Source organism: Equus quagga, chromosome 1 (assembly GCF_021613505.1).
Source record: "Equus quagga isolate Etosha38 chromosome 1, UCLA_HA_Equagga_1.0, whole genome shotgun sequence".
NCBI classification, from domain to species: Eukaryota; Metazoa; Chordata; class Mammalia; order Perissodactyla; family Equidae; genus Equus; species Equus quagga.
The window spans coordinates 78,286,754-78,313,489 of NC_060267.1; the positions used below are offsets into that span (position 1 = coordinate 78,286,754).

General features: G+C 45.4%; 1 protein-coding gene across 1 annotated transcript in view; it reads left to right on the forward strand.

The window, feature by feature from the left end:
- Nucleotides 1–26,736, forward strand: part of PAPPA (pappalysin 1) — a gene marked incomplete at its 5' end in the record, with an annotated part of 240,634 nt that continues 213,898 nt past the window's right edge. The window contains one exon of the mRNA XM_046676707.1: nt 1–193. Within this exon, the coding sequence (XP_046532663.1) occupies nt 1–193 (193 nt within the window). The remainder of the gene's footprint in view (nt 194–26,736) is intronic.

Consider the following 26,736-nt stretch of genomic DNA (forward strand, 5'->3'; position numbering starts at 1 on the left):
CCCCGGCGGCGGCAGCAGCGGGAGGCGAGGGGCGCCGCCGAGGAGCCGAGCCCGCCGAGCCGGGCGCTCTATTTCAGCGGGCGAGGCGAGCAGCTGCGCCTCCGGGCCGACCTCGAGCTGCCCCGGGACGCGTTCACGCTGCAAGTGTGGCTACGAGCGGAGGGGGGCCAGAGATCTCCGGCGGTGATCACAGGTAGGCGAGGGCGCCGGGGTGGGCGCCGCACCGTCCCCAGAGGCGCGCGGGTGCTTGGGCGCGGGTGGCGGGCTGGTCGGGGGCTTGCGGGTGTATCTGTGCGGGAGTCGCTCCGCCGGCGGCTCGGCGGCACCCGAGGGGAGCTGTGAGCCTCGCTTTGCCCCATCTGCGGAATGGGCGCGCTCGGAAGGCGTCTCCTCCTACCTCCCGGGAGGAGCACGGAGAGCGCTCCTGGCTGCCCCGAGACCCGCAGTCAGTGAAGGCTGGTCCCCGGGGAGCCCAGTGCACGCAAACCGTGTTCAGGATGGTCAGACGTACTGTCTGTGTTTGAGATGGAGGGGAGGATGACCCAGTTGGGATGCATGTGTGAAGAGGCTCGGGGACCATTGATTTCTTTGACTTTTTAATGGAGGTGACCTCCCTTCGCTTGGCCGCTTTACGCTGAAAGCCTGCAAAGACAAGGTTGTTGTGATCGCCAGGACTTAGAAGTCCTCGAAGTGCCCCAAAGTTGCTCTCTGCTTGATGCCGCCTCTGGGATTCACCCGCTTCCCCCCAGCCGCACACACACACACAGTCCGCCAGCCCATGTCCTGGCTTTTAAAGCCCATTGCCTGTCACTCGGGGCTGAGGCGAGACCTTCCTAACGCACACTCCGCCAGTCTTTCCCCGACTCGGCTGCGAAACGGGGCGCATTTCTCATTTGGGACTTTTATGAGCCCGTAATGAATTTGAGTTCTCCCTCCTCACCCTCCCTCTCTCTCCCCTTCGCCGTTCCACAGCAAAACCCATAGTGAAACCGGACACTTTGCAAGGGTTGCAAACCTTAGAAATGCTCCAACATCCATCCCCCCCCCCCAAATGAATCTATGGCAATGCCTTTAATAAAACTGGGGGGCAGAGGGGGGCGGCGCTGGAGGAGAGAAGCAAAGTTTTGCCTCTTCTGGCTGGGAGATTCCCTTCCTGCACAAACAGTCTTGCCATGTCCTAGGACGTCTTAAATTGAGAGTAGGGGTTCCCCCTTCACTCGAGCCAGGAAACGTGTGGAGGCGTTCTGCGATTCCACCCCTTTACACACACACTTTCTTAGAGGGGAAAGCTCTGAGCTCTTCCGGCAGTTCTGCTGCTCTCTGTCTCGGCGTGGGCTTTCTCAAACGTTGCGCTGACTCCATCCTATTTACATGAAGTCCATTTCGGGGGACCCAAACTCTGGCGCTTTACCAAGAATATGCCCCCAGAGCTCCCACTCCGCCGCTACCAGACAGAGAGCAGGAAAGTGACTTTCCCCCACATCTGACGTCATCACTTGCTATTTTTTCTCTTTTTTTTTCCCCAGGAAGGAGAGGGAAACTGAGCTCATTCACTTTTAGCCCCCAAGTCCTAGTCACTCAGAGTGGGGGTATATATAACGTATAGAGGAGAAACCTTATTCATAATAATAATGATGGTGGTGATAATTTAGGGCTGTGGTCGTTATGTTCACTTCTCTTTCGGAACGTAGGGAAGGCACAGAGCCTACTGCTTGGAGATGATTAAAAAAAAAAAAGTAGATCTGATTTTTCCTAGTCTTTATTTGTCATACCAATAATTTGGAAGGCTTCCCCTACGGAGGGGAGAGCCCAGGGCTGAATAGGTATCATCAATGAAAAGGTAGTGAATGCATTTTTTTAAAATATATAACACCTGGGATTCCACAGGAGCCTGCTTTATAAATGTCTGTAATTCAGACAAGGAGCCTCTCTTCACACGCGTTCTCTTGAGCAGTCATTCACTCTGTCACACAAAGATTGTGCAGTAAAATACTTTAATTGGATGGGGGATGTTAGGTTATTATTGCTTGTATAAAATGCCTGGTCCATTTTATGTGTGGAAATAACATTCCTCTCAAAACGAGGGGAAAAAAAAAAAAAAGGCACAGCCTGTCGTGTAGCACGAGAAAGCCAGGAGCTTTTCTCCCGAGGATTCTGGTGGATTTCTTTTCCCTCCCCCAGTTGAGTCTGAGCCAGATTTGGCGGTGTGTAAACACCTGGCCCTGAGCCAGAAAAGACTCATTCTGCGTATCCTCCACACAGTGCAGACTGTTGGACTAAAAAGAACCTGCTTCTCCTTGAATTAAAAAGCAAACAAACAGGGGTTCTTTGCAGAAGCACTTTTTCAGCTCCTTTCTTTGCATAAGTTCGGGCTGGGAGAGGCAGGCCCGAGGTGGGCAGTGGGGATGTGGGTGCCAAGCCACGTCCTCCCGCGGCGACCTCGGGTGCCCAGTTTGCTGCCTGACCTCTGCTGCCTCTCTCTGGCTGGGCGTCGCCACTTTCGTAGGAATCCCTAGTCACCTATCTTGAGAGAGAGAGAGCAGGCATCTCTCAGCAGGGACCGCGCTGCTATTTCAGGCAGAGGGTTGCTGCCTTGCTGTCAGGCCAGGCTGCCTGACATCACTCTTTGCTGCAGGATTCAATTGGTTTTCGTAAAGGTCTAATTTTACGGTGCTGTTAACCGGGTCTGTCGTCTGGCAGAGGTAGGCCTTGTCGCTCCTAGTAGGCGGGCTGTGCTCCCAGATCCGCCCGGGATGCTATTTCTGCCCCGGTTCAAACTTCACTGACACCAGTTCAGACAGGCGCTAGGAGATGCAGAGGGAAGGAGTCAGGAGCAGTTTGCTTCTGAAGCTCAGAAAACATGCCTTTTATTTTTCTGAAAGGGAAGAAGAAAAAATATACGTGTTAATAAATAAAAAAGGAAAGGCTCATGCAGACAAAAACAAAGACAAAGTTAGAGAGTGCCTGTGTGCTGGATACTTCGGAGGGCCCACCAAGGATAGGTGGTCTTTAGGAATCCTTTAAGGCTACTGTGAAAAGGGTCTTCAGAAGTCACCCAGGCCAGTTCTTTCTTTGGCCAAATAGGAAGACAGAGACCCGGAGGGGGGAGGGGTGTGTGTTGGATGACACAGCTCCTCAATGACAGGAACTAGGAGTTAATCCTGAGCATCATGACTTCGAGGCCTTAGCCCCTAGACTGCTGAGAGAGCTTGTCTGATAAAACACTATCACCTCTCACCCCCCCCCACACCCACCACCCAGGCACAGCCTTAAGCCTTCGTGCACGGCAATTTGGGCTCCCTTTCAAGTCCGGAGGTGGGGGGCCTTCTGACACATCCCTTTGCTTTTGTACCATACCAGGCGGGATCCAGCTCCCTGCCCATCATCCCCAACCATTCCCCCCACCCCCGTTTGAAAGAAAGAGAAAGAAGCAGAAGAAAAAGAAAACAATAGACTCAATTTGCTCCATCGAGCAGGGGCCCTGAGCAGCAGTTAATCTTGTTAAAGTTTCTCCTGACCTGTTAGATAAGTGCAATGTGGACCCCACAAGTGCTGCCCTCCTCCCACCCCCATCCCTTAGTGCCAGAATCCCTGCTCAGAAGGAGAAAAGGATTTACCTGAATCCCGTCCAGCACCTCTGATTAATACGCTTTCCTCTTTTGTTCTAAATGTTGGACTGTTGAGTTTCCTGGCTCCTCTAAGGAATCCTTTTATTTCTACATGTCTGCAGCCCCCACTTCCTACTACCGAGATGACCCCCCAAAAAGAGTGCCCACATTTTACCAACTTTAGAATTGCTGTGACAGGGGAAGGCTAGGTTTCAAGGAGTCTATATACTAACATGGCTCTCCCAACAAGATTTGTAGTCACACCTGGGGTCTAGAACATTGCAATGGCTAAAAACCAGTTTTAGTAGTCAGTTTACCTGTGGAAATCCACTTCTGCCTCTAACTGGCTGTGTGACCTTGGGCAAGCTAGTTGATTCCTCTGGTCTTCAGCTTCCTTATCTATAAAGTGAGGATGGCATGAATACCTATCTCATTAAATGAGCTCACACCTGCAAAGTACACAGAACTGGACTTGGTGTATATAGTAAGCACTCAGTAAACTTCTCTCTTATTATTGGGCATCATTTTCCAAAGATCTCAATCTTGGCTTTATGGACTGGGGACACTGAAGGGCAGGAAGGAAACCAGCACTTCCTGGGTGCCTCCAAGGTCCAGGCATTGTGCTAGGCGCTTGCCTTGTGCCTCCGAGTTTCACTATCACAGTCAACCTGGGAGGTGGGCATCATCTATCACCTCTGTTTTACAAATGAGGAAAAACAGTCTCAGAAAGTTGGAGTGACTTATTCCAAAGTCCCACAGGCCGTTGGGTTGACAGAGCCCAGGTATGAGCTCCAGTCCCAAATGCCTGTTTCCTCTTCAGCTGTCTTTTTAGAGAGAAAAGAGCTGACTCCTGTTCCCTTCTTTAGTCCCACTGCAGAACGTTCCTATTCCTTCTGCCTCTCTGGGTGCAGACCATACACCTACAGACTAAAGAGGACAAAAATGGGTACAAATCTTACGTGGACCCTTGGATTTGACTTAGCAGATCCGTTTTCCCTTCACATCAAATTCTCAGACAGGCTGGGCTTGGAATTTCTGTTGCCGGTTACTTGCTGTGTGATTTGCCTGAAGAGACTTCATCTCTCCATCCCTTGGTTTCTTCATCTGTAAAATGGGCATAATGATATCAGGATATTGCAGTGAAATAAACATGCAGAAAGTACCTGGCACAATGCCAGCTCAGATTAGGGACTCGGTCAAGGGGAGCTGGATCCAGTAAGTCAGTCTGGTCCCTTTTCCAGTTTGCTAGCTTGGCCTTCAGACAGTGGGGTGTGTCTGGGCACTGTTAGGACTTCCCCTCTCCAGTTGCTGGGGGGGGGGGGGGTCTATCTTGAGTATACAGTGTATCTTGGGGAACAATTAGACCCCCTGAAATCCCTTCCTTGTGCTTTGATTTCCTTTTCTTTGACCTAATGGGATGACTCCGTGGTGGTAAAGAGCCAGAGGAAGTCCAGAACTGCTGGACCAGTGAAAAGGAAAACCAGTTATCCTCGAGGGGGAGTATGCACCCTCAGGAACAGAGGCCAGACAGTGGTCACAGTGGAGTGCAGGTCACACATCTACTGTCACATGCCTTCTGCTCCTTCCCCAGATGCCCTCCAACTTCTTCTTTTCCCAGGCAGCGTTCACGTGGACAGATGGGGTGATGGAGGCTGCGTCACCCTTGCCCCTCTGCACAGAGGAAAGCAAACGAGGCTCAGAGGTGTGGGGCTCAGGAATGTGAGTCACGCATGGTCAGCCCAGGCACGGACTGAGCCAAGCAGCTCATTATGGCACAGGGAAACTGAGGACCAGGGTCACACAGGGGCTAAGAATTAAACTATATTCACAAACTGCCTCCTCTCCAAGGGGCCTGGGAGATCATGTGGTTCAGTAGTTGCCTTCCCTGGCAACTCTTGGAATCACCGGCTTTTAAAACATCCTGATGCCCAGGCTGCATCCTGGGATTCTGATGTCATGGGTCTGGGGTTGGCCTGGGTGCTGGTGTTTTTCAAAGCCTCCTCAGGTAGTGTGGAAGGACCACCAGTGAGGAGAATCACTGATCCTGTCTGATGTGGTTTGATGTGGCCCTGTTCTACAGATGGGGAAGCTGAGCCCCAAAGGGGAAGTAGTCTGCCCTGCCTACTGAGCTGGTTAGTGGGTCAGCCTTCAGAGAAATTTCACTGTCCCATTTCTGAGTGTCCAAGCACCAGGAAGGACTCTTCTTCCATTCTCTATTCTCCTGCTGACCCCAAACTCCTAGGTGCTGTGGCCCTGACATTCCATTTTTCCAGACCCATTCCTGAGTGTGAAACCACACCTTCTCCTTCCACTGCCTCTTTCAAGGTACTAACACTCCCGTAGAGGGCTAGCCTGTTGAATTCTATGTATCTGATTTTAAATGAATCTCTGCACCTGCTTGCGAGGGGAGCCTCTCTGAGCAGAAAGAAGGGAAACTCAGCTCTAAGGCATTCCCCGCTTTGGGCTGGGCTCATCCTGCAAGAAGTGGTGTATCCCTATTCTTTCAAAACCCCCTCACCTTGAGATCACTTTGAAACCAGTACTGGCTGCAGGTGTCTCAGATGAGGAAGAGAGACGATCCCTAGGTATGCCATGTAGGAGGACTCCCACTATTGCCACTTGTGCCTTGTCTACCTATGGTCAAGGACTCAGGAATCCAGCAGGTGCCTATTTCTCCCCTCATCTGCTGCCCCTTGTATGGAATTTAATTTCCTTTCCCTCAATGTCCCTTTATCTTTCTTCTTACTGCACTGAGGGCTCCGCTTTGTGCCTTGATGTACTTATTGGAAATGCTCAATTGAGAACTGACTTGTGGATCTTGGCATCTTGGCTCCTTTGAAGACTTGAAACTGGGACTCAGAAGCTCTGAGTTCAAGGACTGTCTTGGCCTCCTCTGAACTGTGTGGCCCGGGGCCTCTGACTCAACCTCAGGGGAGAGTTTCAAGTGTGGTTACATTCAACATCCCTGTCTCACGAGTTGCCATAGGAACCAGGTGAGACAATGGCGGCAGAAGCTCTTGGCCAAGATCAGAACCCAGTCCACGTGTCAACAGTGGTAGGAGGAGCCAGAAAGTGAGGGATGTGAGGGATTTGTGCAATGAAGGTCATTCCTGGAAGGTGCCTTTATTATCGTTATTCACACTGTAGATGATAAATAGTGACCGAGTTAGCAAATCTTTTCATACCTGTGACCTCACTGGAGTCCTTTGATGTTGGGACCTCACAGGTGTACTGAAACCTACCACTTACTTGCTGTGTGACCTTGACTGCTTAACTGCTCCTCTCTGGGCCTCAGTGTTCTCAGGGTGCACACTCACACAGTGAGGGGTGGGGTAGAATAAGGGCTTTCAAACTGTGCCCCACAATCTTAGGGGTCCCCTGGGGAGAGGTGGAAGAGCAGGTCTCTGCCTCCCCCTCCTTCATCTTATTCTGCTCAAATTTTGTGATTCTACAAGATTCCTTTGAAGGAATGTGTAAGCTGCTCCGTTACAGAGTTTGGACATGGACTGACTGAGGAATTACTGTTAACCTTATTAAGGTGTGATAATGATATTGTTATTATGTATTTTTAAAGATCCTAATCTGTTAGAAATGCATACTGAATAACTTATGGGTAAAATGATGTTATATCTGTTTTATTTGTTTAAAGTGCTCCAGAAAAAAAGTAAGATGTTGTGGGGAAGGCAGTAGATGAACGAAGGTTGACAGAATGATAACGGTGAAACCAGGCGACAGAAACGAACGACTTCAATACATTTTTTGTCTGTCCCTCTATGTATGATTTAAGATTTCCATAATAAAAAGTTTGAAGAAATTAAGAGTTTGGGAGTCAGAGGAGGAGCTGAAGTCTTAGGTTCCTGCGTGTTCTGTGAGCTGGTAGGTTTCCAAATACAGAGGTGGCAACTTGGAGGGGGTTAGGGACTCTCCCAAGGTCACACGGAGATTAACTGGAAGTCAGGATGCAGTTCAGGCTTCAGACACTAGGAGCTCCCTCTGCTCTCCTCTCTGCACACCTGCAGACTCAGCTGACTGGCCATCCTGGGAGAGCTTGAGGGGAAGGAAAGAAAGGCGTGGAGCCTTGCTGGGCAATAGGAAGCTTTTGAGTGAGGACATTATTTGCTGCATGGAATCATCTCACATACTGTGAAGCATTTAGCATCCTTGGTTCTGTGCATAAGAATCCCCTAGGATCTGCCAGTCATTGTGACACTCTAAAACATACTGTGACAATAGACACACACTCACATTTCCACATACCCCTATTTCTCATTTTTCTGGCTCTTTATTTCTCTCCATCTCCAATTGCCCTTGGAGCCTTCTAGAACCTTCTAGAGCCTTGTGCTTACCTCATCTCAGAAAGAGTTGACACCATCAGGAAAGAAGGGAAAGGCGCATGTGTTTACCGAGGGAGTATTTTGTAGTGGTTGATCATAGGACTCAACAGTCAGACTGCCTGAGTTTGAGTTCCTGACTCACCCACCTGCTAGTTGCGTGACCTTGGGTGAGTTACTTAATATCTCCAAGCTTCACTATTCCCATCCGTAAAACGCAGATAATACTGGCTCCTGCTTCATACGGTTGTTTTGAAGATTAACTGGGCCTCCATGTGGAAAATGCTTAGTGATGGAATCTAGACCATGGGTGAACACCCAGTAAACGTTAACTCATACTGGTATGTGTGTCTGGCCGTTGCCACACATTATTTCTAATTCTTTCAATCACTCTATGAGTTCGATGTGCTTATCTCCTTTGGCAGGGCTGGAAATTAGTTTTTCCTCCCTTACCACTCAGGAAAGATACATTGCTATCAACTTAATGTAAAACAAAGACTAAATAAAAGACGGAAATGTAACCACTTTATTGTTTCATGTTCTAAAAGCAATGTATTCTCATTGCAGAGAATCTAAGAAATATAGATCAAACAAGTAAAAATTTGTCCATCCCCTGCCCAGGCATTCAACAAGTATTTATGGAGTTCCTGCTACATACCAGGTACAGTTTTAGGCCCTTAATGTAGAGCAATGAACAGAAGAGGAAACTATCCCTGCCCTCAGGGAGTTTATATTCGGGTCACATAACATTAGGTGAATGTTTATGAAGCTAAGTAGAGAAGGGCATCTGGGGAACACTGTGTGGGGTGGGGTTGCAGGAGGAGTGAGTTTTAAATAGGGTGCTGAGGTGAGGCAGTAATGAAAAGGGGCATTGAAGGAGACCTGAGAGTAGACCCAAGGCCATCTAGGGAAGTCCCTGGTGTGTTGGAGAAGGAAGAGCAATGGACTAGGAGCTTGGAGATGTCAGTTCAGTCACCGGCTTGCTGTGTGCCTTTGGACAAGTCACTTTCCTTCTTGGGGCCAATTTTCCTCACCTGAACAATGAGGGATCCTTCTGGTAGAGATCTCCTAGGATTCCATGATCCTAATCAGAACCATCCTAAGACAAAATTGCAAAGATGGCAATAGTTCTAGTTTTCTTCTCTTTTTGGTGCATTTTCCACCACTAGGTGGTGCCTGTGCCTGTCCCCCTCAGGGGCCAAGAGCCCACACACTTTCTGCTTCCTCTTCCCTGGCAATACTTATGTTCGAAAAAGGACATGGTGTTCCTTCTTGCTGAGGTATCATTGACTGATAACTTTGAATGCTGCTCTCCCATAGACATAGATACTTCAGTGTCTCCCCGGAAAGCTTTATATTAAAAAGCAAAGTACCAATGGGTAGAATTTCAGTCAAAGACTGACTGAAGACATTATTTAGGGAATATTGGTACTTCCCAATAGCTGGAAACCATCTCATTAATAACATTACTAATAATAGCTGCCATAAATATCCCCTGAGTGACCTTACCAGTGATCACTTACTTGGCTAATGGTTAGAGTACTCAGATTTTGTAATTTCTTACTATATAAAAGTCATCCCAGACAACTTCCTGGACATCAGAGTAGGCCACTGGCCTTTTAGTCTTGCTTACCATTTTAATCAGATGATTTCATGAATTAAAATACTAAGACTCTGGAATCTGTACCAATCTGTTAGCCTATTTTCCTTCTGGGCATCCTCGGTACTGTCATGGATAAAATACCTCTTGCTCCCTTTTGTTCTCCTCTCTTCTCTCTCTCTTCCTACTTCTTGTACCTAGCACATTTACTTTGGCCACTTAGATTTTTTCAAACAAGAGAAATAAAATTTGTTTTCCAGTATTATTTACCATAAACGCAGTGTCCACAGAACCTGTAAGAGTAGGAGAGGTGACCGTGTTTCAGTTTTAGAGAATCTGAGAAGATCCCAGGTTCCAGTTCCCTTGGAGGAAACAGAGACAGAAAGTCTAGGAGGTGAGAGGTCACATCTTGGGATCCAAGTATCTGGATTGGGAGAGTATGTTACTAAATACAGTGCCCTGGTCCAGCCTTTTGCCTTCAAGAAGCTTCTGGTCTAACCCATACCTATCACCTTTATGGTCAAGAAGTTATTCCTATATCTGTCCCATATCCTTCTTTCCTTAATTCCTGTCATTCTATAAACATGAAATGTGGCTGGGCAGAATATGAACAAATGTGTTTGTATAGAAGGGGTTATTTCTCCTAGTGAGATTGGAGATCTTTCAGCTACAAAGGCTGATGAGAAATAGAGGCAGATATGACAACAGGCCAATAAGGAACAAAATGGCCTTGTTCAAAGAGATGCAAAGTACATAGACAGAACACATAAGAAACGAATACACACTGTACTGTTTTGTGAAGCAACATTCATGTCAGTCCAAAGAACTGAGGTCTGTGAGAGTCAGCAGCACTCATCTAAGCCATTCATTTCATAGGTGAGGAACTGAGGGTTGATGAAGGAAGTGACTTGTCCAAATCAGTGACCAAGGTGGGTAAGATCCTCTCTCTGTCTTGTGAGTCTTAGGCCAGAGCTGGATCTACTTGTCTCCTGACTTTGCACCCCATCCCATGGAGTAATTACCATCTTTGCTGCTGAGCATCAATTATCTCCAGACTCTGCTGTAATACGGACTCATAGATCCAACAGTCCCCTGGAAATGTCTGCATGCACTTCAAACTCAACGTGTCCAGAGCTGAAGCATCTTTCCATCAAAATTCCTTGTGTCTTCATCTAACATCACCCACTCTAGATATATTACCCATCATATTCAATCAGTCATCAATTCCTGTCTATCCTGCCTCCTTAACATTTTTATAGCTAGTCTTCCATCTTGTTAGCTTAGGTCCTCTTCATTTCTTGATTTGACCACTTCATTAGTATTGCAATGCCCACTTCTCTGAGCCTCAGCCCCTGCACCGCCTTCAACCTATCCTCCAACATCCGACAGTTAGATCTTTCTAAAATGCAAATCTAACTCTATCACCTCCATAGAGGCCCTTCAGTAGTGCTGGGATTATTTGCAGTTCCTCCAGATCCCTTAGACTTTTTATTCATATCATTTTCTTTACTTAGTGTGCCACCTGTATCCCCATGCACCATTTTGCAGAACACTTAGCCCTCTATAAGATTCTGCTCAAGAGTCTAATCTTCTTGAGAAGCCCTCCCTGACTCTTGCCCAAGTATAACTGGTTCCCTACCTCCGTTATCCACCTGTCTTCACTATACCCTATGCATGCATGTACCAAAACACCTGGAATTCTTTATCACATTTAATTATGTGTATATTTGGGGTCATCTCAACTTCTCCACTGTCTAGCACAGTGCCTGGCTTATAAAGGAGCTCTATGTATTTTTGTTTAGTGAATGCATGACTGAAGAAGAGAACTGGCTAAGTATCTAAAGATTCTGGGAGAAAGAGCTCAGGAACCTCAGGCATGTTGCATTACGTAACCAAAGCACATGACCTACCCTGTGCGTCACACTCAAAAACATTACACAGTGGTTAATTCCATTTCCCCTTGAGCAAAGAAGTCAGAAGGAAAAAGAAGCCTGGCCTTCCAAAACAGAGAAGGGAGGGAGCAGCGTATTTAAATGCCTCTTCAGCTCACATTTCGGCCTTTCTAATCCAAGCCACATTTCAGCCTTGGTCTTCCCCAGTCAGCCCCTAGCCTGTTTGCAAAGCATTTGTTTTGTATATGCCTTGCAGCACATAATCCCAAGCTCTGCTCTCCTCTCAGGTTTCCCCTCTCCCCTTATCAGGGTCTTACTGGGCCTCGAGTGTCCTGGAAGTCCTGTCTGTTGCCTTTTTCATCCGTTTCCCTCCTTCCTGATAGGGGGGCCCTTCCGTCTGCTTCTCTTGGTCTTGTGAGACCTTGTGGTGACCTCGGGATCTGGAATCCTCTATCCACTGTTTATATACCCTTGGGGGAGAGTACGTATTCTCAGCAGTAATAACAGTAATAAAAGCAGCTAGCTTATAATGAGCACTTACTGTGTGCTGGCACTGTACTGAGTGCTACTCTTTGAACCCCTCTGAATTAGGTTTAGAAAGTTACATGACTTGCTGAAGGCCCCACAGCTAAAGGGTGGTGGAACTGGGGTTCAAATATAGGCCACTTCAATGTCATCTCTATCCACAGGGCCTAACGCACTGCTTGGAACACAGTGGCTGTCCAGTAAATGTTCCATCAGAGGATGAATACATGAATGAATGAATGAATGAATAGATGGATGGTTGGATGATGGTGCCCCCAATGGCTAATGCAAATATTTAGAGATTGTAGGAGGAGAAAGGAAGACAAGGGAGGGAGGGAGAGAGGGATCAAGGGAGAGAGAGGTGGAAGAAAAATTTAAAGGAACGTTATCAGAGATTGGCTAAGAAATATCTTTGATATGCAAAATATATTTTATTTGCAGGTGACTTTTGAACAAAAAGGCCATTTACATCCACTAGAGTGTTTCCCACCTTTAAGTAGTCTACTGGGAGATATACACTTATTTCAAAGATGCTCTCTGCCAAAGACATTTCTAGATTTCTTTTTTGGGAATCAAAGCCTGCGGCATGTTCCCCAAAACGTGCTCCGTGGAGACACAATGTCACCCTCTGAGGAGAGCCCTGATGCATTCTGAGCAAATCTGGGACGTTTGTAGGTGATTGTGCTGCATGAACTATGGGGTTCTGAGTAGAAGAACGACTCTGGAGGAACAAGGCTGATTTGTGACATACTCTTGATTTGTGATATACTTGGAGCCGATGAAGGCTCATAGAGCTGGTATAAAGCTCTCAGGATGACTCCATTACAGAACAGCCACACTGGGCTGATTAGATCTTATCTGCTAAAAACAAACAAATACCATATCTTCTTCATCATTTCCCCAATGATGGTAGAGTCTGATTTATCAAATCTGCTCAGTTTACAGATGGAGAAATTGAGGCCCACGCAAATTAACTTGTTAGATTAAGCTAAATGAGTAAAGTTAGCAGCAAGTTGACAGCAAGAATGAAACCAGAATTCAGGTATCTTGACTCCCAAGTCAGTGATCTTTCCACTGAATTAGTCTTTTTGGTAACTTTCCTTAAGCATTTCTTATGTGACAAATCTCTGTCCTAGGCATTCTGTGAGATTTAATAGGAAATGGCAGTTTAATAGGAGATAAATCTTCCTTCCTTCCAACTTTCCATCCATCCATCCATTTAACAGATAGTTATCAAGCAATTTTTATGTTCTTGTGTATTACACATTGAGCTAGGTGATTGGGATTAAAAAGAACAGGGCACAGTTCCATCTCTTGAGGAACTCCCAATCCTAGTGGCGGAAGCAGACTGGTAAACAGATGCATGACATCATGGTAACTTCTATAACTAAGCAATTAATAAAGTCCTGGGGAAACACAGAGGCAGAAACACTGTGTTGTTGAACACTCATGTTTATTATGGAGGCTAGAAAGTGCTTTGAGATTTTAGAGGCATAAGAGGTCCCTTCCACCTCGAAAGGTTGAAGACTTGTTCATGAAATAGGTGACGTGTATGTATGTGGAGTGTTCACCTTGTCTTGCTTGTGGATGTATCATGCATGTCATTTTAAACGTAGAACCATAAATCAAATTCAAATAATAAACACTTTTTGATTCATGCCTTGACTGAGGACATTGACCCAGAGTAGCTTTTAGGAATGTGACACTAGAAATGATTGGACAACTCAATCCATCACCATCCAAATCAAGTCTAGCAGCCCCTTCTATTCCCTTCTCATTGCATTTGTCACTCTATTGTGATGGCCTTCATACTTTTCTGTCTCTCTCCACTTATCTCCAAGCTCCTTAGGAGCAGAGACCACTTCGGTCTTCATTCCTACCTTTTCACTTTATCAGCCCTGCCAGTTGGTGCTCAGTAGACTTTGTTAAATGAATTGGAGATGGCTCCAAATAAGGGAGAAGACAGGGTGAGTGAAAGTGGTACAGTGAAGTGGGTGCTTTGAGACATGATATCATGGATCTTAGGAAAGACCAAGCAGTGAACGCATGCATGTTAGGAATGGAATTAGCCGGCAGATATGGCCTTGGGCTCTCTAAGCTGACCAGTTACCTGTGTATCTTCTTATCACCTTTCCCTGTCACTCTGCCTCCCTTCCTTTCTGCTTAGCCAGTGTACCGTTCGGTTGGCTTTAAGTCCTTTCCCCCATTGTTTTCTCTCAGCTTCTCCAACCTCATCCCTAGAGATTGCTGCTGAAGAACCCAGTGTAATTGTGTGAGATGTACCTATGTTCTTTCTGCAACCTTCACCTGAGCCTTGGAGACCTCCCAGAGGATAGGAGAGCAGAATGATGGCAGGAATGTCTTCCATGCTCAGTACACCCTCCCAGGGCTAGCACACTGCAGGGGTTCTACAAATATTTGTGGGTGGATTTCTAGATGAATAAATGGTATAAATTCACAGTGCATCTGGTCCAGTCTCCTCAGTTCACAGATGGAGAATCTACTGTCCAGAGAAGACCAGGAAATTATCACAAGTTCCATCCCAAATTAGAGACAGAGAAGTACTGGATCCCAGTTCTCCTGACCATTCCTTCTGTCCTGCCATATTGTCTGGGATTTGGGCCTAACTCTTTTGAACGTGGTCACAAAGATTTCAGATCATTGAATCCTGTAGTTGGATAGTACCCAAACTATCCTTTTATAAGTGGGAAGTCTGAAGTCCAAAATGGGGAGACATTTGTCCAGGGTCCCACAGTGAGTAGTGACAACACCAAGAAAACCTCTATGTGTCTCCATATAGTCAACAAATATACAGTGTGTGCCTGACACTGTTAGAAATGCAAGAGTGAGCAAGACAGAGCAGGTCCCTGCTCTCCTGGACTTTGTATTCTTGTGAAGAGAGACAGACAACAAACAAGTAAGCAACTATAAGGATTTATGTATTAATAATGATAAGTAATAAAAGTGGTGCTATAGGGAGTGACTGGAGTAGATGGACATTGATTTAGGTGACAAGGCTGAGGCTTGAATGACAGATGAAAAGGAACAAGCCATATGAAAAGATAAATGAAGAAAGTTCTAGAAAGAGATAGAACAGCTAGTGCATAGACCACGCAGCAGGGCAAGTCCAGGATGTTGAAGGAACAGATGAGCAAGCTGGGAGACGTGTGTGTCTGGAGCTGAAGGCAGCCCAGGTCATGGAATCTAGATTTTAATCTAGATGAACTGGGAAGCTGTCAGGGAGTTTCAAACAAAGAAGTTACAGGATCTGGTGTAGGTTTCTGAAAGATCACTCTGACCTCTAGATGGAGAATAAATGTCATGAGCCCAAGAGTGGAATCTCAGTTATACTATTCTCATGATGTGAGTTGAATGTTATGTTATTATTTTAGTTAGGACTTAGTATTTTGGTTGATAGCATTACCCTTAATTTCCTTGCTAATACCATTCCCAACTGAAATACCTGAATAACAGAAATATTTTAGATCAACAGAGGAGGGAGGGTTTCTTGCACTTTCGTCTAGGAGAACTTGAAGAGATTTGTGAAGACCAAGACATTTTCTGTAAAAATTTGAGGCTATGCACATTTTTCTGGGGAGAGGGTCCAAAATTTTCATCAGTTTCTTAAAGGGATCTATGGACCCCCAAATGATGACTTAAATGCCTAAAAGCAGGAGGCATACGAGGTCATTTCCTGAAGCCTGTTCTCAGCTGTAAAATCTGAACACTTTAGGAGATCTGTGAAAATGAGAATGTTGATGTTGAGTTGTCATTTCAGACTGAGGAATTGCACTTTTCTTCATCTGTACCCTTGTTGGAGTAAATAGAATTTGGGACTTTTTTCCCTCTGAGGAGAAGTTAGTTTATTCCTTAGAAATATAATCTACAACTTTGTTTATTCAAACTGTGGTCTCTGAGTTTTAAAAGTGAAGCAAGTTCATGTCAAATGTGGCCTGAGGTAGTCCTGACCATAATTATTCACTGCGGACTTTACCCATGAATCTATGAATCCAAATATCCATCTACTATTCCATCCATCCAACCATCTACCCTTCCTTCCTTTCTTCCTTTCTTCCTTCCTTCCTTCCTTCCTTTCTTCCTTCCTTCCTTCCATCCTTCCTTCCTTCCTCCCTCTCTTCCTCTTATACCTACATTCCTCCATACCTTCATTCCTCCATCATTTCACCTCTTCACCCTTCCATCAGTGCATGCCCTCATCCATCTACCCTTCCATTCATTCCATCTTCCATTCACTGGGCTCAATGCTAGAGCTTCGGCAAGAGTTAGGAGGCTCCAATTCTTGTTCTTATGCCACTGTGAGTCCTTGGAAAAAATCCCCTGAGACACCTCCACTGAACCTTTTGCTTCTACTAGGGTGCAGTTTGAAAACCCCACTTCAGAAGTTGAAAACTACCTTGAAAAAATTAAAGTACTCTAGCTGTGTAGTTATATAATTATTAGTATTCCTGGTAGTGCTCTGAGTCTGGGTCTAGACTACTGGAGTCTCCTTTATACTAATATTTTAGATCAATAACAGCTTCTCCTCTTAGGTCAAGAGGGGTAGGAAACCAATAGAGAATGAGAAATAGAGGCAGGGTTCTCTGGGCAAGGGCAGGCTTCATAAAGGGAGCTAACAGTCACTTAGCCCCTGGACTCTCTTTGCCCACAACCCCCAAAGTCCTTGTGTAGTGATTCCGAGCCTTCATGATCTGTGTGCGCCCCTGGATGCATGATGTAGCAGGAAACCCTCGTGGCATGGGGTTGTTTCAGTTTCCGAAGCATTTTCGACATGTACCTATCATATTCCCACTCGCCTTGTAAAACAAGCATTTTCATTTAATACAGTGAAGTCTTTGTATTCTCAACAACAAACACATGGTCTAAGGCTCGCGGACACAACCTGCCTTTCTCTCTAACACCCTCCCCCCACAACTCTGTCTGCCCTTACAAAGCCCAATGTCAGCAGAAATATCTATTTACAAACAAGGGCTTTCAGGGAACAGTATTGGTAGCTCACACAAATCTCTAAAACATGCCCCCACTCTGTCCTTGGAATCCCTGTGAACAGCGTGTATCACTGGCAGCAGCTTTCGTGGAAGGCTTCCTGCCTTTCCATCTTTCCATCTGTCTTTATGTCTGGCTTCCTCTGTCTCCTTCCACTTATTCATTAAAACCGTGAGGAACCTGGACGGGAGAGGCAGTCGGATGCTGGCCTGGGCCTCATGGATATCTGGAAAACAGAGCCCAGACAGGGAGTTGCTTGCAAACAGCAAGAACGACCCAAACACATTCAGCCTGCAGTGTCATCTGAAGCAGACACTGACTGAAGAGGGATTATTAATGGGGTGGATGTAATAGTCACATGATGATCATGCAGCTCTAGGTCATTTTTCTAGGATTATCAGCAACTGAAGGGAATCTTTTGCCACTCTCTCAAACTTGAGTCTATTTTAGCTCCCTATTATCCACACATGGCAATGATAATAGCTAACATATTTAGCGCGTCACATGTGCCAGCTGCCGTTCTGAGTACTTTGCATGTGTTAACTCTTTGTGTTAACTCCTCACAATGACCCTCTAAAATAGGTACTTTTATAATATTAGTTTCCAATATGAGAGAACTGAGGTACAGGAAGGTTAAGTGAATTGCCCAAGGTCACACAGCAAGTAAATGGTAGGATCAGTCTCCAAAGTTCACGTTCTAACCACTCCTCCACAAACCTCTCTAGATCAGATCAGTATTCCTTACCCTCACATTCAACTTCCTCCCCAAACATTATTTCCTACCATAACTTTTCCTAGTTCGTTATATCAGGGTTTCACAACCTCAGCACTGTTTACATTTTGGAATAGATCTTTGTCATGAGACTTTGTCCTGTTTATTGTAGGATGTTTAGCAGCATCCCTGACCTCTATCCACTAGATGCAGTAGCACTTCCTCTCTAGTTGTGATTAGAAATGTCTGCAGAAACGTTGCCAAATGTCCACTGGTTGAGAATCATTGACTTACGTGGATTCTGCCGATTAAATGGAATAATCTGGTGCTCCTAGAACATACGTCCCCACCTCCATGCTCTTTCACCTTTGGTTTCCCCCTTGACCTTGCAGTGTCCTTGGCCTCCCTCCCATCAGTCTTCTGTTCCAGAGTCTTTCAGTTCCTCAGCATCTTTTATAGCCAGAGAGGAAATACTAGCCTGTCTGGGTTACTGATCTGCTTGTTTTTATGCTTTCTTATTTAAAAATGGTCATCGATTCCAAACTTGCCATTTAAATCCCCTAAAGATTCCACAAGAGTCTTAAGTTCAAAAGTTCAATTCATTCCAAATATTCAATAATTATTTATTGGGTCTACCTTGTGTCAGATCCCAGGCTAAGCACTCAGAGTGTGGAGTCAAAGGAGATATAATACCTGCACCTCAAGAGTTTATGTGATAGATTATCGGAGCTAGAGAGGAACTTGGAGATCCACTCTCCACCCTTTGCTGGTTGAGGAGATGGGGAAACCAAGCCCCAGAAGGTAAATGATCAAGATCAACTAGAGACCAAGCTCAAGGCTGAGCTAGATCATCCTCCACCTCGTGGAAGTCCCAATGAGCATCTAAATACCATTTATCCATCTGGAGCCTTAAAGAGCTCCTTTGAATTAAATTATAATTCACTATTTTCTAGTGGATGTTAAAACAATTGAAAATTAATATCCAAAAAGTCTATCAGCCCTCTCTCTTCAAAATTTTGCTTACATTCCATGCTTTTCATTGTAGGTCTTCAGGCTGAATGACTCCAGATTATCAATGAGCACTGGGCACAGAGTCCAGAGACATGAGTCTTGGTTCTTTCAGCTCTGTGACCTTATTGATAAACATCAAGAAATCCCTAGCTAATGATGCCCATTTCCCATGACTCTTTTCCCGAAAAACCACGCAAGATTCCCTATTGTCTATGGAGTACACTTCAGATCTCTTGGCATGCCATTCACAGTCCTTTGCCATCTACTCTCAGATAGACCCTGCTATTTCATTTCCTTCCAATACTTTGTGCACCTTCAGTTCTATCAAAAGCAGATGTCTTGCCATCTCCAGGGTCACCTTCTGGTAATGTCATAGCTCTTGCTTTGCTCATACTTCACCTTCTGCCAGAAGATCTTTGCCCCGCTTCCCCCCACCAAATTCCTGTTCCTTGTGCAAGGTTCTGTTCTTATGTCACTCGTCCAGGAAAACTTCTCTGAGCCTTCTTGTCTGAATCAAGTGTTCCTTCCTCTGAGCTCTGTTTGCTTGTACCTCTATCAGGACTTACTCTATTATGCTTTATTGGCTTATAATTAAAAACTACCCCTCGTCCTCATGTGATCAGTTTACCCCTGGCTGGGCAGCATAACTTCGAAGTTAAGAACGTGCAATCTTGGGTCTGATTGCCTGGCTTTGAACCCCACCTCTGTCACTTGCCAGCAAGTCACTCAGGTTTAGACAAGTTATTTGAGCTTCTCTGGGTCTCAGTTTCCTCATCTGTAAAATGGAGATAATAACAATGCCTCCCTGCTTGGATTATTGTGAAGGTTATATGAACTAATACATGCAAAGAGTTTAGCACCATGCCTGGCATGCAGTGACTGCTCTGCAAGCATCAGCTATCATTGCTCTCCCCGCATTGGAGGGTAATTCCGGATGGCACCAGCCCTGCGAAGTGGGGATCTGCCTGTCTGGCTGCATCCCTTCCTTATCTCCCTTTGCCATCTCTCTCTCTGAAAGGCTCACCCCTGGCTGTGTGGGCCAGGATGAGGTGATGGCAGGCTCACCCGAGAGAGGAGCTTTTGTTTCCGGAGCTCAGCCCACACTGTCTGGGGTGCATTTTTTCATAACTTGCTGTGGGCCTGCATCAGTTATGAAATTTACATCATTTGTTTCTCCCATGTGGGAACCTTCCTCATCACCCTGAACTCCTTGGATTGGCTACAGGTTCTCAGTGCCTCCTCCCAATGCTATTTTGTAGATGAGGATCTGAGGTCCAAAAGTGGACCCAAGGCTGACTCATCCATTAGGCGCAGTTGGTGCATTGCCTGAGGTCCACAGTACTTTCAGGGGCCCATAAAAAGGGCTTAATTTCTTTTCAAATCAGAAGAAAAAAGTTAATATAATAATAATACATATGTAACAATGAACCTAGCCTCTTGATTATATATATCTTTATATCAATGCAATCATAAAATGTAATTATATATATTTATGGAGGAAGTAACAAGTGCCCTGGGTCCATGAAAGTCCTGATGTGACCCTGGATGAAGAGGAATTTGCCCAAGATAAGTAGTACATTCGTGGCAAATCAGGGCAAAAGTTCATGTTTTACCATCCCCAATTTAGATATCTTTTGCTTACATCTTCAAGAAAATTCCTAGAAGTTGTTTCACCACAGTCTTCTCCTTTCTCAGGTGAGAAAAGGCAGCTGGAGAGAGGATGCAACTTGCCTCAGGTCACACAGCTTAGTCCAGCTAGCATACAGCTGAACTGTGCTTTCCTGACTCCTTCTTACTCCTTTAGTATTTTACACAACAAAGCTAGTGACCACTCATGCCACCCTCCCATTGTATAGATGGAAAAACAGAGGGCCAAGAAGTGGAAGAAGGGGCTTACCTAGTGTCACAAAGATGCTCACTCCTGCCTCCAAGTCAGGGCTCTTGTTCCAGGGCTGTAAAGATGGTTCAAAACCTCAAAATCTACTCAAATTGGGTTTCCTCACAAGCTGTGGGCATATATTTCATTCATTCATTCATTCATCCATTCAACAGATATTTATTGAGTACTGATGTCCTCGGCACCACATGGAAGGCTCTAGACGCAGAGTAGTGAACAGACACGTACTCTTTACTGTCTCAGAGCCTCACTTTCCCCATTTGTGTGAACAGGATCGTAATTCCTATTTTGCCTCCTTTCGAGAGTTATGGAAGAAGCAAATGAAATAATTAAGATGCTCTGTGTGCTTTAAAACTTCAAGGAAACTTAAGAATGCTTCCTGTATCATTATAGCAGAGTATATAATCAATGTGGGGAAGATTTAAAAATTGACTATATAAAGATATAAGTATTTCAATCAATTTTAAAAGAACATTTGCTTATTTATCCCTAGAAAACAGAAGGCATTGGTTAAGCACCTGGCTTTGGAATCAGAAAGCTGTGTTCTAATGCTATTCATGTTATTACAAGTCAAATGACCTTTTCCAAATCAGTGCAACTCTCTGAGTGTCAGTTTTCTCATCCATAAAATGGGACCAAGAGAACTTATCTCATAGGTTAGCTGTAATAATTCAACAAGATGATGCACATGAAGTTCTTGGCCTTGTACATGGCATGTCATGAATAGTGACTCTATTTGTTTCTCAATAAGTTCATGTGGCTCTGAGTGGCATTAAAACAAATCAGAGTAGTGATCCTAGGGATAATGTCAGGAGGCAGGTATGGTAATAATAGGTCTTCCTAATTGTATAGTATCAACTCCTATTGTATCTACGTTGCATCAACAGAGGACTGGCACTCGCATTAGGAAATAGCAGGTCTCTCACCAGAGGGTGAAGCCTGTGACTGGTCACGTTCCATACCCTGGACTCCAACTAGGACCTGATACAGTTGATGCCCCATGAATATGGGTTGAATGAATCAGTGAATGGATAAATAAATGAGGCAGGACTTGGGGATATTAATTTGGGAAATAGAAGAGCCAGGGGTAACACCATCAAAAGCCTTAGACATCTCCAGTGCTGTCCTGGGGTAAAGGGCACAGAATAACTCTGTGGGTTCCTGAAGACCAGATCCTGGACCACTTGGTGGAAAGGAAAGGGAAGCGATTTGGGTTCACTCTAGGAGAGCTTTGAGAAATGCCCAAGGGTGCAAAGGCCTTCCTCAGACAGCAAGGAGTTCTCTGATTCTGGAAATATGAGCAGTCACTTGTTGAGATGTTGTACAAGTGATTCAAGCAGGCGGTTGGTGGTAAAGGGGGGGATTTAGCGACCTTTAAGGGAACCTCCAGCCCTGACTATGCCTGGTTCCATGGATGATGAAGGGTAAGGGCTTGGAGCGGCTGTGAAGAATGTGGACAGCAGGATGCAGTGGTCTTTGACAATTTCCTGAGAAGAGGTATCATTGTTTCTGAGGTTTGGTGAGTGAACGGGGAGAGCTCGTAGGTCCAAATCATCAAAATGACCAAAGGTAGGCTTTCCTCTCCAGGGCAGCTTTAACATGAGCACCACTCAGTGTACCAGGGTCTGGTTTGTGCTATGGGAACGTTTAAGGGTGAACAAAACAAAAATGTGTAAATCATCCTCTTCTCCTCCACCTCCTTCCCTCCTCCTCCTCCCCCTCCTTCACCTCTTCCCCCTCCTTCTCCTTCTGCTTTGTCTCTTTCTTCCTCTCCTCCTCCCACATTCTTTTTTTTTAAGTTGATATGCACCAATTTCATTGACAATATGTGAAAAAGAGAGCAATGAACACGTCTCTCTATTTCAGAGAACAGTGTCAGAAAAGCTGAAGTTTAACAGCACAGAAGAAGGAAAAAAACAAATGGTCTCGATTCTGAGGAAAAGGAACACATTTATTATTAATATCAATAAAAAGTGCAGTTAACATTTATCACGTGCTATGCAAATAAGTGTTTGCATTCTCTCACTAAATCCTCAAAATGGCACTATGTGTTAAGTACTGTTATTATCAGTTTACAGCGGAGGGAACTATCAGGGAGGTGAAGGGATTTTGCCCAAGGCTACAGAGCTAAAAAGAAGCGGAGCTGGAATTCCAACAGATCAGACTCCACAGTACACGAGCACACGTGCTGAACGCTTGTTATGTTGCCATGACCATGGGCCAAGTCCTGGTACGTTCATTATCTCATAAGTTCCCCCTGCAAGCAGCAGAGGTAGACAGTATTATCCCCATTTTACAGATAAGAAGACTAATACTAGGAGAGATGCCCTGACTTTCCCAAATCACATAGCTGGTGAATGGTTGAGCCAGCATTTGAATGCACAAGTGTTGGTCTGTAAGACCCTGACCTTTCTATGTCTGCATAGCCAGCTCACGTGTGAGTAAAGAAGGTAGGCTGCAGAGTCAAGAGCCAGTGGAAAACACAGGTCCATCTTGAACCCTCAAAAGCACTTTGCCATCCCAAATGCACCACATAAGCCCGTGTATTAATAAAGCTTTGACATACTCCTGTCAACCTTGCCTTACATCTGGATCACCTTAAAAAGTTTACAATGAAATATGCAGACATTTATCTCTTTTCTCTCTTAAAAGAGATCTGTGAAGTATACAGGGTAAGACTTTTTAATCCCTGGAGTACTTATGGGAAAACTGAGGCTCAGAGAGTTGAGTGAAGTCATCTAAGGTCACACAGCTAGTTAAAAAGGTAAGCAGACCCATGTAGTCAGAGGGCTTTTAGGCAGTGGTTCCCAGGAGGAAAATGAATACAGACAGAGCACAGACACAGATGCCATCGTGGATCTCGTCCAGCTATTCCATACAGTCCTTCAATGGGAAACCTGGCCCCACGCATTCACTTGCATGGCCAACACATAGCTCATCGGAGACACTTGAGCTAATCTTGACCTTGTGACTTCCTCCAAAGGGTTACCCTTGATGCACCTGCCTCTACACCAGGAGACAGGAATGTCCAGAACTCAGTATAATTTGGGATAAGCCTCCAGCCAGGTGTGATTTATTTCAAGCCTCCTTGAAAGATCAGTCCTTTGAGCCAAGATGGGCTGGGAAGGATGAGGATGCTGAGGAGCAGTCCCTCAGGTACCCTCTCAGTGACATCCCAGCCTTCCTCTGAATGCCTGGTGCTGCCGAGTCCTCCAGGGTCATTTTGGCGGTCCTCCCCCCGACTGAACCAAGCGCAGGGACCATGGGTATACTTAACCCAAATCTGTCTGTTTTAATCACTCTCCTTTAGATGGATAAAAGCTTTGCATAGGATTGCTCTCTCAAGCATTCCTCTGTGGCTTTGATACCAGCCATTAAATCATGGAAGGGAAAACAAAACAAGACACAACAAAAAAGGGGCCAGCTTCAACCTTTAGCTTTTAATTTTTTTAGCGTCCTGAAAGAAACCGGATTGTTGACCTAAATTTCCCCTTTCATCCCCGCATCCTCTCACCTCTGCCTGTATTCCCCTGGAAGACATGCCATAGCTAGTGGACATCCTTAATTTGGAGGTCCTGAAATGGTCTTCTCTTCCCTCTTCCCCCTCCTCCACGACCGTACATCTCCCACAGTAAGAACCAAGACTGGGATGTCTGAGGGACCCAGGATCTCAGAGTCACAGGGGGTCTGAGGTGGAAGGGACCTCTATGGCCATGTGGTATATCCCTCCCATCTCAGAGGTCAGGGAGGTGAGGGAGCCCAGAGAGGGGGGCTGCTTTTCCAGTGACCTACAGCAAAGTAGTGGCTGGGCTGGGACACAAGAACCTTGAGATGGGCTAAGAGTTATTCCCATTAAAGGAAGGCATCCTGGAAGAGAGCTCTGGCTTCAGAGTCAGTCTGACTGAGATTCCACCACTCTCCAGCTTGGATCCTTAGGGGGAAATCACTTAGCTCCTGTACTCCTCAGTTTCCTTCTCTGTCAAGGGAATTTCAGGAAAGCCCACTTCACTGGGTCCATATGAGCACTAAATGGGATGTTTGTGCTTACCAGAGAGACTGCCACATAGAGGTTTTCAGCAAATGCTCGTTACCATTATCATTATTTAATTGAAAATGCTACTTTGTCACAGGCAGAAATGACCCCGATAGAGTTTCTTCTCATTCCGCATCCACTCTCCCAATGAGAGAAAACAAATAATAATGCAAACTTGGCATATACTTGCCATCCTTTGCTAATCGTCCTCCCCAGACAGCGATGAAAGTCAAATGTTGTCACAGCTAATTTTGTGTTGAGTTAAATCATCCCAGGAAAACATCCTAGGGAAAAACCCCACAGGATGGAGGCATGGTTGAGGCCATCCTTGTCTATAGGGGAACTGAACTTGAAATCAGGGGTCTTGAATTTCAGTTTTTCCTACTGCTTAGTGCTGTGTGACCTTGAGCAGGTAACCTCACCTCTCTGAGTCTCAGTTTCCTCACCTGTAAATAGCATCTGTTATACAAAGTTGTTGTAAGGGTTATGAGACACCTTGGCATAGAAGCAGCTACTGACTTGCTCAACACACAGCAGGGCCTTCAAAAAAGCACATTCAAGCTGAAACAGAAACACCCCTCCCCCGTGAGGAACATGCCTGTGCGTGGTGACCACACCACCAAGGTTTGTATTCTCCTAATGCACCTTGCTCTGCTCAGGATAGGAACTGAGTAAATTAAGGCAATGCATCATAAGCAGAGAAGGATTCTAAACTGTGCACAAAGCAGTGAAAGATGGCAGAGAAAGATTTGAGAGAGTCATTGAAGATTTCAGTTGTAGAGCTTGGAAAACTTGCTGAATGATGGTGATATAGTTTGCTAGGGTTACCATAACAAAATTCCCAGACTGAGTGTCTTAAACAACAGAAATTTATTTTCTCACAATTCTAGAGGCTAGGTGTCCAAGATCAAAGTGTCTTTAAGGTTGATTTCTCCTGAGGCCTCTCTCCTTGGCTTGTAGATGGCTGTCTTTTCCCTGTCTCTTCACATCATCTTTCCTCTGTGTATGTGTGTGTCCTAATCTCACCTTCTTATAAGGACATCAGTCCTATTGGATTAGGGCCCACCCTAAGGACCTCATGTTAGCTTGATTACCTCTGTAAAAACCCTGTCACCAAATCCACTCACATTTGGAGGTACTAGGGGTTGGGACTTCAACATATGAAGTTTGAAGGGACACAACTCAGCCCATAACAAAGGGAAAAGAAAATGAGAGGTAGCCAATAGTGTGACAACAACCATGACAAAACACATTTCAGTATGGACCCTGGAGGTTGGAACAAAGCTGAGTCAGAAACCAACAGTCAAGGAGGCTGGTGATGGAAGTCTATGTGCTGAAGGACCAGCTCAGGAAGGCATTCCGAACTCCAGATAGACAACCAGGCCCAGGCAAATCTTGGATCCCAGTGAAGTGGGGCGAGCCAAGTAGAACAGATTAAGGGCTAGTAATAAAAAGCCACTGATCCTTAGTCAACTTTTTAGACCCGGGCAGAAGAATGACATGGAAAGCTGTTTCCTGGCTTGCAGTTCAATTCAACTTGCTTGTGTTGGTGCTGTGGGACTTATAGAAATATTTTTGGAGGGGGCCTTCAAACAGCCCACAATAAAGTGTTTGGCACTTGGCACTTAATGCAGTGATGTGATGAAGAACCTGGGCCTGGGAATCCCATAGGCTTGGGTTCCAAGCTGTGTTACCTTGGACCAGCCACTATCCCTTTGAGCCTCAGTTCTCTCTGAAGAATGGGAAAGGCTGATAGTTTTGTTGTGAGATTAAGTGAGAAAATTAATGTAGAGCATAATGGGACATAGTTCTAAATAAAAGGTAAAGGTACCAGGAGCTGTGTTGGATGCTGGGCATGTAGAAACGAACTGAACTGACATATGTGTGGGAAACAGAGGCATTGGATGAGTAATTACAGGAATGATGAGTTTTCGGACAGAGAAGAGTATGATGAATGTATGGGAGGAAGATTTGTCTGTACCTGGGGTGGAATGGAAGGGTCACACAAAGCTGCCCTGGGGTAATGCCATTAAAGTGATCCTTAGAGGGTGACCCCAAATCCTAGAAGATCCTCTCAGTATAGCCCTGGCCAAGGTTTTGGGAGCCTCCTTACAAGCTTTTGC